Source organism: Lagenorhynchus albirostris, chromosome 7 (genome assembly GCF_949774975.1).
Source record: "Lagenorhynchus albirostris chromosome 7, mLagAlb1.1, whole genome shotgun sequence".
Taxonomy (NCBI): domain Eukaryota; kingdom Metazoa; phylum Chordata; class Mammalia; order Artiodactyla; family Delphinidae; genus Lagenorhynchus; species Lagenorhynchus albirostris.
Window position 1 is genome coordinate 92,702,528 of NC_083101.1, and position 12,555 is coordinate 92,715,082.

General features: G+C 40.8%; 1 protein-coding gene across 1 annotated transcript in view; it reads right to left on the bottom strand.

Annotated features, from left to right (window-relative positions):
• The window catches only part of SHC3 (SHC adaptor protein 3), a 140,985-nt gene that overhangs the window by 21,811 nt on the left and 106,619 nt on the right, over positions 1 to 12,555 (bottom strand). Inside the window, exons 8-10 of the mRNA XM_060153563.1 lie at positions 7,540 to 7,690; positions 6,481 to 6,580; positions 3,357 to 3,515 (exon numbers count right to left, since the gene is read on the bottom strand). Of these exons, the coding sequence (XP_060009546.1) occupies positions 3,357 to 3,515; positions 6,481 to 6,580; positions 7,540 to 7,690 (410 nt within the window). The remainder of the gene's footprint in view (positions 1 to 3,356; positions 3,516 to 6,480; positions 6,581 to 7,539; positions 7,691 to 12,555) is intronic.

A 12,555-nucleotide genomic window follows, 5' to 3' on the forward strand; every position in this document is an offset into this window, starting at 1 on the left:
TCAATCCCAAGGAGAACAAATGATAAACAGTACAATGTGAGGGCTGGAAATGCAAAGGCAACTTCTACCAGAAAAAAAAGAAGTAGAGAAAAATGACTGGCTGGTAATACAACAAGACTCATCATAACAAGCATTTGAAAGCAAAGCCCAAATCTTGGCATGACTCATTCTGATGAGTCTGCTTTCCCAAGACAGCTGGGCATTGTGTCTTGTGCCAAAGACTCAAGCACACCCTTTGCCTCACTAGTTAGAATGACTCCATTTTTGCACACTGCAAGAGGCCATGAATATTACATGCCATCTACTTTCTCTGGAATATTGGCTAGCCTCTTCAACAAATGTGTTCTCTTCTGAATAAAAACCTGCCAATACCAAAGAAAATACACAAAGTTGCAAGGTTTTGATTTCATGCAAAACTGAAACCCAGCCCAACAAATGTTTCTTTTAAAATTTTTGTATTAGGTGAATTCTTAAAAGAGAAGAAAACTGACATTTATTGGGTGCACTTTGTGTGACTTGCCCCAGGCTAGGAGCTCTACCTCCCCTTGACCTTCACTTGTTTCCCTGTAGAAAAAGGCTCTTGTGTGAGTGTTTGAGATTGAGCTTGATTTTATGCCCTTCAGAACATACTTCTCACTGCAGGCCATGGCTCTAAGAGCCACAAATATCAGCGGTAAGAGAAGTCACCAGGCTCATCTAATTAAATCTCAATGTTCGATTTTCAAACAAGGCAATATGTACAACAGCACTCTGAAAAATGCCCCCAGTGCCACACAAGTGTAAGGTGTTGTGATGATTATCTAGGACCCCACTGCCAACCTACTACAATGCAAGCACCACAAGAACAAGAATGGTTCTCTCCTGGGCACAGCAACATCCCTCTAGTCCAACATTGTTCCTGGGACATAGTTTGTACCCATAAATATTCAGTGAGTGCTGTAAAATCAGACCAGTTTGCTAAATGGTGGTAGAGAATGGGCAGAAGTGAAGTGAATAAATGAAACCAAAACTAAATCATTTTGACACTTGTTAAATGATTTACAGATTTGGGGCAAAAAAGAGGTTAAAACTATGGGCTAAAATTATGTTCGTAGATTTTCTCTTTTTATTCTACTTTTTCCCTGATTACCTGGAGTAGTTGAAAATTTGTATTCTGTTTCTGTACCATCATCATCATCACCACCATCACCATTACCACACATCATCATCACCATCATAATCACCATCACCTCAGCCCCACCACTAGCATCAACATCATCACCATCACTATCAACATCATCATCACCATCATCATCATCACCAACACCACTATCACCATCTTATCATTATTATCACCTTCATTACCACCATTACCATCATCACCATCACCATATCATTACCCTCATCACCATCACCACCATCACCACAATCATCAGCATCACCACCACCATCAGTACATTACCATCACTAACAGCACCACTACCACCATCATTATTTAGCTATAGTGGTTCAAGATAAACACAGAGTGCTAGGTCTATTTTTCCGTACTTTTCAATAGATACTAGCCTCTCCAGGGCTCTTTATACTTTCGGTTTCCCCTTCTCTAGTTTTGGGAGTAGGAGTAGAAATTGATGGATGAAAAAAGGGAAGTCTGGCTTTCATTTTTCCCATCTCAAACCCCAGCCAAATCTAACTCTCCTCAGGCTCTGGGGCCAAGAGTCACTGGTATATTGACTAAATTAAACAGTGAAAATTGTCTGACCATAAATACAACTACTAAACTGATGTTGGGAGATATCGTTACAACTGGAGCTACCACTTTGCTCTGCATCTTGAAAAGTTGCTTCATACCTCCTAGGCTATTTCCACATTTTTTTAAATGAAGAGATTAGACTAGATGCTTCTACAGTTCTTCTGGCTCTGGTGATTTTTAAAATCAGAATGGGAGTCCAGTGTCCCATTCTGGGGAAAAATAGACTTTTGTTGTCATGGTGCAGCCTGTTTATAAAAGCACTCAGCCCTGTCCTAACCCACATACAATAACAGGTATGTATTGTATGTGGTGAACCAGCAGTGAAGTTACCAAACCTCTAGGGTTCTCTGTTTCCTCCTCTATAAAATGGTAATAATAATAATATCTACCCGTAGGACTATTGCAAAAATTAAATAAAATAATAAGCACCTAGCCACGTGGTAGAAACTCACTAAGTGCTAGTCTCCTCTCCTTCCCTCTTCGGCCTGTAAAATTCTCAAGGAAATTGAAAAAGAAATTTGGGGATGTAAAGCTGTTTGTGAGCTTGGGAAGCTCTTTCAAAATTCCTTAACAACAATTTACACTTTCATTAATCACGGGTGATTTATTTTTCCCAATCTATATGCCAAACAGAGGTCCATGGTACACATCATACTACAGTGCAATCAACAGGAGTTTGGGGTTACTCTTCTTATCCCGTTTTATTTTTCATCAGAGTACCTGTCACTACCGGTAACACATGGTGGTTATTTAAACTTCATGAGAGTAGGGACTTTGTCTATTTGGTTTTCCTGTATATCCCCAGTAAGTAGACTAGTATTTGACACATGGTAGATGTTCAGTAGAGAGGAAGAAGGGGAGAGAGAAAGAGAAAAAGTGAGAGGGAAAGTGAGTGTATGTAGGCAAACAAGAGGGTATATTACAATTTCTTGCTTATATGTTAGTCTTGTTCAACAGACTAAGAGCTCTATGAAAACAGGGGCCAAGCCATTTCATCTTGGCATCCTTAAAACTGATACAGTATTTGGCACACAATATCCAATTAATACCTAAGTGAATAAATAAATGAATGCATTTATGTATATCATTTGTCTCAATATGATCTTCAAGAGCAAAGTCAATTATAAAATGGGGGTGGGGGGACTTCCCTGGTGGTCCAGTGGTTAAGAATCCGCCTTCCAATGCAGGAGAAGCGGGTTCGATCCCTGGTCGGGGAACTAAGATCCCACATGCCGTGGGGCAACTAATCCTGCATGCTGCAACTACTGAACCCGTGTGCTTTGGAGCCCACATGCCACAACTGGAGAGAAATCCGCATGCCACCACGAAGATCCCATGTGCTGCAACTAAGACCCAACACAGCCAAATACATTAATTAATTAAAAAAAAAAAAGGGAAGCTGCTTTGCCTCTGGACTGCAGAGAAGGTTGTAATTCCAAAGCAGGGGTTGGCCAAATTCAAAGCCTTGAAAAGCTCAATCATAACCCAGAAAAATACAGCTAATCAGTGTCATTCATCAAAACCCCACCAGAAGAAAATTCAGTAATTGCACAGATTTCAAACAAAAGACAATGCAAAAAAACAGCCTCAAAAGAGAAAAATCCAGTGGCAGATGGAAACCCACTCATGTCAAAGAGGTCTTTCCGTGGGCTGCTTTCTGCACTGCTGCCCGCGGCCAGCCCAGCCTGCAGCGGGATGCACTGGGTGTTGACATAGGTGGGGGCTTCTCCCGTAGGGGTCACATGCGATTTCCTTTCCGGCATGCTGTAGATGTCCAAGGACCCTGCAACAAGAAAACAGCCCTCTTTTCTCTTCTGATCGTAAAGCTATTCATGTTAAGCTACCCAGTGATTCACAGAAAAGTTCCTTTAGCCCATTCATAGGAAGATCCTTGCTTCAGATGCCCATCCATTAAGTCTCCTCTCTGACCCTCTCATACCCTGTTGTACTCTGCTAGGATGCTCTCCACTCCTTCCTGTCAAAATGGGACCTACTGGCCAAGGATGATGGACGCCGTGAAGGTTAGGAGCCTTACCAAGACCCTAGGCGCCTCTGACCCGGGCTGGGGGGAGCAGGTGGGGGGGGCACACCTGCTGCAGAAGCTGCCTCAGCCTCCTCATCCCCTTTACAAAGGCCTGAGATCAAAATAACTGAGCAGAAGAACAACAGGCCTTATTTTCATTGTTCTTTTTTTAAGTGTAGGGGAATGCTTCATATGTTAACTCCATTAGAAATGCAGTGCAGGTGCTGTGACCCCATTTTGTTAGAAAGTTACTTCCTAATGAATGAGGCACCTTCCTTCTAAAACAGAGTCAGGCTTGTGCCTTCGTGGGACTTCCCAGCTGGACCAAGACTCTGTTAAGGCAGGGTCAAGCTGTCCCTGCTCTTGTTGCCTGAGGCGAATGAAGGGTGTCGCCCTGCTTGAGCCACTATCCCATTCTTTGTATGGGATCACTGTTTCTAACAGGCTTCCACAGACACTCTCAAGATCGCCTTGGGCCTGGAGAGAGGTCACCTCTCCAGGTGGTGGGCTGTGGAAGTCAGCTCAATCCATCTGGCTAGAGTGGGTTCAGGGCTTTGGGAGAAGCTTTCCCAAGAGCCCACTAAAGGACTTTTGGCAGCACCACTGTCTCTGGCCTGTAAGCGTGAGAATGCAGGTGTCCTGCGAAAATCCCGTCTCTGGAGAGCATCTCCACAAATTCCTGAGCTGTGTCTACTCCTCTCCCCGGACGTGGTTTCTATGCATCACTGGTCGTTCCTGCGCTACGAGTCGTGGCTTAGTGATGACTTTCTTCCATTCAGATGTCTGTATGAACTGCAGACAATTCAGACTGTAAAAACAACTTTACAAACTAATCTTTAAAAAGATCAAAAGCCCAATGAATAAGTTGCTGATGACAGCCCTTTCCCACTTCAGACATTGGCAGGTGCTGAGTCGGGGGCAGGGAGACACACCCTCCCTGGTGTTGGTACCCAGAGTTCAGTTTCATTTAGGGGAAATGGCTGCCAGCAGATCAATAAGGAACATTTGTATTTGTTCTATGGAAAATATATTTATTGCTTACAAATAAGAACTTGAAATTTATTTATTCTCTTTACACAAGAACTTGTGTAAGGCTCATTTTTGCCCTGGTGAACTTCTTCCATTGTCTGTTTTTGATCTGGCTGGAATAACTTGAACATAAAAAAAGATGTCATTTTCAAATAAACCTGATGAATTTTCAATAGAGTAAATATCTCATGTAAGTAATGTGTCTCCTTTAATCTTTAGCAGTTATATGTCTATGTACACAATTGCTGTATAATACTTTTTAAATGTGTATAGAACAAAGATGAAAAATGTTAAAAAAAAAAGTGCCTCTGGCAAAGTTATAACTTTAATGTGCTATTTCCATCCTATTCTGAGATAGAACCATGTGGTGTACTGACTGGGTTTTAGGGATTACTGGCTGGGCAGTATGGATGGGTCATCTTTCAGCTGGGGCAGGCAAGACATGAAATTCTTTCATCGGGGGAAATTTTAAAAATATATTGTCAAGGGCTTCCCTGGTGGCGCAGTGGTTGAGAGTCCACCTGCCGATGCAGGGGACACGGGTTCGTGCCCCAGTCCGGGAAGATCCCACATGCCGCGGAGCGGCTGGGCCCGTGAGCCATGGCCTCTGAGCCTGCGCGTCCGGAGCCTGTGCTCCGCAATGGGAGAGGCCACAGCAGTGGGAGGCCTGCGTACCGCAAAGAAAAAAAAAAAAAAAAATATATATATATATATATATATATATATATATAGTCAATTACTTGCCAGAGCAAATGTCAATAATGAATGGAAAAGCCTTAATGTTAAACCAACAAATGTAAATTTCTATACCCAGAAGTGTACATTGGATCTTAGCTCATTTGTCACTCCATCTCCTCCAGGCCCTGAACAGTTAGTAGTCAGGGCCCCAGAGCTATTGAAAGTTATAGAAATGTTTGAGGTGGGAAAAAGTTTAAAATTAAAAGGGACTTCAAAAATGTATGTATACATACACACACATATATGTATGTGTAGAAATAACTGTCTAGAGAATAGAGACATGTTAGCGGTTAGTTTAAACTAAATGGTCCTTCAATAGCCATATAATTTTTAATGTGGGAGTTAGGTGCGTGCTAAGAGGTTGAATAAGAGGTGGAAGTGTCCTCTGACAGGACCCAGGGCTTGTGAGGGATTTGTATCCCTGGTACTATCTCTGCCAAGGGCCGGCATTGCTCCACTCTTCCTGAAGCTGACCCTGGAGAGGGAAGGCAGGGGTGAGGCAAGGAAGGGAAAGCTACAAGCTACTGTTGGGAGCCACCGGGGTTCAGCCCTGCTGGGGAGCTGAGGGACAACACAAAGCACGCCCCACAGTCTCCCAAGCCAGCCCCGTTTGAAATGGGTGCAGGTGCCCCTGGGGAGGTGAATTCCTCAGACCCTGGGCAGTCAAGCCCTCCTGCCAGAGAAAGGCCTTAGGAGGAAAGTCTCAGGGTGCAGGAAGCACTGGGGCGGGTGGGGGCAGTGAGCTGGTCCTGGTGCCAGGGGCGGCGTCATCTGATGTGTGCCCTCAGACATGCCCAACAGCCATTATTTCTATTTGTATGATCTGGCTGGGAACCTGCAGCCACACCCACAGCAGGTATTTCCAGTGGGTCACTCTGCCACTCCACAGGAGAGGAACTACCCACTAGGGAGCATGTCACTTTCAAAAAGTATTTTTTATGTTTCTTGTTCACCTCACCTTGCCTCTCACCTTGCCTGACAGGTGTTTGTTGCCAGTCTTCACCAAGCGGGTCTCCTAAGTGTCTCCCCTGGTAGTAAGTTTGCTCTTTTCCTGCAAACTATAGACATATATAAATACACAGAGTGAAAAATTCATCCTCTTCTTGTTTCTGCATCTTTAAAATCCATAGTACAGTAGAAGGGCCTTCAATGGCCAATGGATTGCATGCCTATTACACCCAATTTTCCCTTCACGCCTCTCGGTTGGCATTAAGATTTGGGGAATAAGTTTGTGTGGGTGTGAGAAAGAGGCTGTATCTCATCAAAACTACAAATGCCCCCTGTTTTCATTACCCCCCACATCCCTTCCTTAAGTATGACCATAAATTGAGCTCTTTTACATGTAGCCACATCACTCAACATGACCTAAAATAGATTTCAGTTAAAGATTATCTATGTGTCAGAACATACTTCCCACCCAGCACATACACCCATAACCATTCATGCCTTGGCAAGTCCACCTTGCTGATTCCTTCTCAGTGTTAGAGCTACTGACACTTGGTTTCAATGTTATTTGCCACTTTCATTGGTGTCATTGTCATTCACATAAGGTAGGTGACATCAAAAAATTCCCTATAACGAAGAGATATCATGGAGATACCATAACTCTAGAAAACGAATGCCTTACTAGAATTTCGAGTTAGAGGGAAAATCAGGGAAATGCGCAAAACAGAAAAACTCAAAAAAATCTCATGTTAAAGGCTTACATCCACTCTCCTTTCAGAGAACCCAAAGCACCCCAGGCCTTTTAGAAGTCTTGAACTCTCTCTTTTCCTCATTAAGTTCACAGTAGAATGGGATTTGTGCTAGGATGAAGAGGGAACTCCCAGACTCAGGAATCACAATATAGCTCCAAGGCATTTGACGTTGAAACAAAAGCTTCCCCTACTTCTCTGCTTTGTGAAATTCAAGGGGGAAAAGTTTGTGAGTTTTTCTGTCTGGACCTGAAAATAAAGTTAAAGAAAGCAAAAGGAAAGTTCAGTTAGCCACCATCCAAGGGAAAAGGTATAAGACTCACCTGGGCTGTGTCAGGACCATGGAGTCTGGCTTTCAGTCGAGCATCTACAAAGCCCCCTGGAGGAGGCATCTTGCTTGGAATGCTGTTGTAGTACGGGTGGTCTGCGCCGTCACCCTCCTCTTCAGTCCAGGGCTCATCTAGACTCTGCATTCTGTTAAAAGAGGATTTTCAGGGACTTTAGCCAAAAGTCGAGCTTGCAGTCAAAACCAAAAAATCTAATGTTAGTAATTGTTGACCCAGAAAGCAGAGTTTAGTCACTGCCCCTTTAACCATCCAGGTCTCAGGCATATATATAAAGCAGATGAGTGGTTTGGCCAAATATTTCTGACTTATTCACAGTTCTACCCTTTAGGAAATTCTGGTCATATTTGAAAAGGAAAGAACTCCTTTTTTAAAATTACATTTTAATAAGGAAAAATATAATTTATATGTAAGGATAACCAGTTTCTCAAGGCATAGACACACATTTTAGTACATTATGAAATTTACCCAAAACAAAATTAACTTTAAAATGGAGATTTATTGACATCAGGGAAAATGGCAGAGTAAGGACCTCTGAAAATTCTCTCCTCTGTAATAGCAACAAGAAAGCTAGCAAAGAAAGTTTCATAATCAACTTTTTCATAACTCTGGAAATTAACCAGAAGTTTGTAGCAACCTAGAGCATGTTTATTAAAACAAACAAAAAACCACAAACTGCTGTCAGAACAACAGCTTTGTTGCATTTTAACTTGCTTTATTGTCAACTCCATGGTAGCCTTAAAAACCCAAATCCCACAGTCACAGTGAAAACCAGCAGCCTAATAGCCATGGGAGGGGGCAAAAGAGCATTGAGGCTCCTTCAAAGCCCTATTCCCAGAGAACAGTCATTATTACGCTTCTGGTCATTCTCCAGAATCCTCCACTCCAAAGGTTGTCTTTATTTGACCTGATTCAGAGCTTGTCCAGGGAACATAGCTTCTTCCCCAGGGTCATTTGTCAAAAACAATTAGAAGCACTTCTTTAACATTGTGGCTCCCTGAAACAGTAGATAACATTTGGGGTAAAGAGTGAGCTAATCAGAAAGCTTAAAAGAAAAGCTGGGAAATAATAAGCTTTGACATAATTCTGGCAATCTAGAAGGCTACATGTATACGAGGGCTGTTTTCATGGCCAGGGTTCTGTTCCTGCTCAGAAAAGATGTAAAAAAGCTCTAGTTCTCACCTGTGACTGACTTTGAAGCTTTGCACAAGCAGGAAGTAAAAGCTAACGCAGAGTTGTCAGCTGCCTGAGTGTTGAAGGAGTGCCCCAACACACACACAGAAACCCTCAGCAAAAACTGTGAGACTTAATGGTTTCAGACATTTAAGGAAATCTCTTTTCAGTCATTAGCTGTGTAATAAATGAACTGAGCTGAGTTGTCAGTGACCATATATGACAAAAAATACAGACTTTACTAAGTTAGTTTAGAAAAGTCATTACAACAAACAACCACAACAAACAGCAACAACAAATCCTGAGGAGGGGAGAAATCTGACTTCCAGAGTTGTCACACCATGTTATTTAAAATTTCCAATTTCTACAAAAAATTATGGGATGCAAAGAAACAAAAAAATTTGGCTCACACACAAGAAAAAAAAGCAATCAACAGAAACTGTCCCTGAGAAAACTCAGGTTTTGGACTAACTAGACAAAGACTTTAAATTAGCTACTTTCAATATGTTCTGAGAACTAAAGGAAACAAAAAATCAAACATGACAATGCTGTCTCACCAAATGGGGAATAACAAAAGAGATTCAAACCTAGACACCTCATAATCAAACTGATTAAAGCCAAAGAGAAAGAATCATGAAAGTAGCAAGAGAGAAGTAGCTCATCATATACAAAGGATCCTCAATAATATTAACAGTGGATTTCTTATCAGAACCAATGGAGGCCAGAAGGCAGTGAGATGTCACATTCCAAGTACCAAAAGAAAAAGACTATCTACCCAAGAACTCTATATAGGCATAGTTTGTTCTATTGTGCTTCACTTCATTGCATTTCACAGATTTCACAATTTGCATGTTTCACAAATTGAAGGTTTATAGCAACACTGCACTGAGCAAGTTTTCAGTGCCGTTTTTCCAACAGCATTTGCTCACTTCCTGTGTCTGTGTCACGTTTTGATAATTTTCACAATATTTCAAACATTTTCATTATTCTTATATTTGTTATGGTCATCTGTGATCAGTGATCTCTGACGTTACTATTGTAATTGTTTTGGGGTGCCACAAACTTCATCCATATAAGATGGCAAACTTAATCAATAAATGTGTGTTCTGACTGCTCCACCAACTGACTGTTCCCCTATCTTTATCCCTCTTCTCTGGCTTTCTTATTCCCTGAGACACAACAGTATTGAAATTAGGCCCATTAATAACCCTGCAATGGCCCCTAAGTGTTCAAATGAAAGGAAGAGTCATATGTCTGTCACTTTAAATCAAAAGCTAGAAAAGATTAAACTTTGTGAGGAAGGCATGTCAAAAGCTGAGACAGTCCAAAAGCTAGGCTTCTTGTGCCAAACAGTTAGCCAAGTTGTGAATGCAAAGGAACCATTCTTGAAGGAAATTAAAAGTGCTACTCCAGTGAAAGCATAAATGATAAGAAAGTGAAACAGCCTTATTGCTAATATGGAGAAAGTTTTAATGGTCTGGATAGAATATAAAACCAACCACGACATTACCTTAAGCCAAAGCTTAATGTAGAGCAAGTCTAACTCTCTTCAATTCTATGAAGGCTAAGAAAGATGAGGAAGCTGCAGAAGAAAAACTTGAATCTAGCACAGGTTGGTTCACGAGGCTTAAGGAAAGAAGCCATTTACATAACATCAAAGAGCAAGGTAAAGCCCCAAGTGCTGATGTAGAAGCTGCAGCAAGTTATCCAGAGGATCTAGCTAAGATAATTAATGAAGGTGGCTACACTAAGCAACAGATTTTCAGTGCAGATAAAATAGCCTCATATCGGAAGGAGATTCCATCTAGGAATTTCATAGCTAGAGAGAAGTCAATGCCTGGCTTTAAAACTTCAAAGGACAGACTGACTCTCTTGTTAGGGGCTAATGCAGCTGGTGACTTTAAGTTGAAGCCAATGCTCATTTACCATTCTGAAAATCCTAGGGCCCTTGAGAATTATGCTAAATCTGCTCTGCTTACGCTCTATAAATGCAACAACAAAGCCTGGATGACAGCACATCTGTTTACAGCATGGTTAACTGAATATTTCAAGCCCACTATTGAGGCCTACTGCTTGGAAAAAAGATTCCTTTCAAAATATTACTACTCAATGACAATGCACCTGGTCACCCAAGAGCTCCGATTGAGATGCCAATGAGATTAATGTTGTTTTCATGCCTGTTAACACAACATCTATTCTGCAGCCCATAGATCAAGGAGTAACTTCAATTTCAAGTCTTAGTATTTAAGAAATGCATTTCATAAGGCTGTAGCTGCCATACATAGTTATTCCTCTGATCGATCTGAGCAAAGTCAATTGAAAACTTCTGGAAAGGATTGACCATTCTAGATGCCATCAAAAACACTCATGATTCATGGAAAGAGGTAAAATCATCACCATTAACAGGAGTTTGGAATAAGTTAATTCCAACCCTCATGGATGACTTTGAGGGGTTCAAGACGTCAGTTGAGGAAGTAACTGCAGATGTGGTGGAAATAGCAAGAGAACCAGAATTAGAAATGGAGCCTGAAGATGTGACTGACTTGCTGGAATGTTATGATAAAAATTTAATGGATGAGGAGCTGCGTCTTAGGGATGGGCAAAGAGAGTGGTTTCTTGAGATGGAATCTACTCCTAGTGAAGATGCTGTGAAGATTGTTGAAATGACAACAAAGGGTTAGAATGCTATATAAACTTAGTTGATAAGCAGTGGCAGGGTTTGAGAGGAGTGACTCCAATTTTGAAGGTAAATCTGTGAGGGAAATGCTATCAAACAGCATCACATGCTACAGAGAAATCATTCATGAAAGGAAGAGTCAATCAGTGTGGCAAAATTCATCGTTGTCTTGTTTTAAGAATATGTCACAGTCACCCCAAGCTTCAGCAATCATCACCCCCTGATCGGTAAGCGACCATCAACACAGAGGCAAGACCCTCTACCAGCAAAAAGGTTGCAACTCGCTCAGATGATGGCTAGCAATAAAGTTTTTAGCAATAAAGTATTGATAATTAAGGTGTGTTCATTATTTTTTAGACATAATACTATTGCACACTTAATAGACTACAGTATATTGTAAACATAACTTCTAAATGCACTAGGAAACCAAAAAATTTGTGTGACTTGCTTTATTGTGATATTCACTTTATTGCAGTGGTCTGGAACCAAACCCTCAATATCTCTGATGTATGCCTGTACCCAGCAAAACTATCCTTCAAAATGAATCAAAAGTTAAAACAGTGCCAGATAAATAAAAACCTAGAAAATTCATCACTAACAAATCTGCACTACGAAAAAATACTAAAGGAAGTACTTCAGGCTAAAATTAAAGCCACTAAACAATAATTCATGTCACATGAAAAAATAGAGGATAATGGTAAAGTTAAATACATAGGCAAATATTAAAACAGTATAAATGTAGTTTTTGTCCATAACTCTTTTCCTCTCCTCTCTGATTTAAAAGACAACTGAATAAAGCAATAATTATAAACCTGTGTTGATGAGCACTCAATGTATAAATATGGAATCTTCATAACATAACAGCACAATATAAGGTGGAGAAATAGAGCCACATAGAAGTAAAGTTTTTGTATACTACTGCAATTAAATTGGTGTTAATCTGAATTAAATTGTTACAAATTAAGATGTTAGTTGTAACCCCCAGGGCAACCACTAAGAAAATAACTTTTAAAAGACAGTTAAAAAAAAAAGAAAAAAAAAACAAGGTAATGAAAAGAGTTCACTCATAAAATATTTATTTGACACCAAAGAAAGCAGTTATGGAGAAACAAAGGGACAAAAAAATGACATAACACATATAGAAA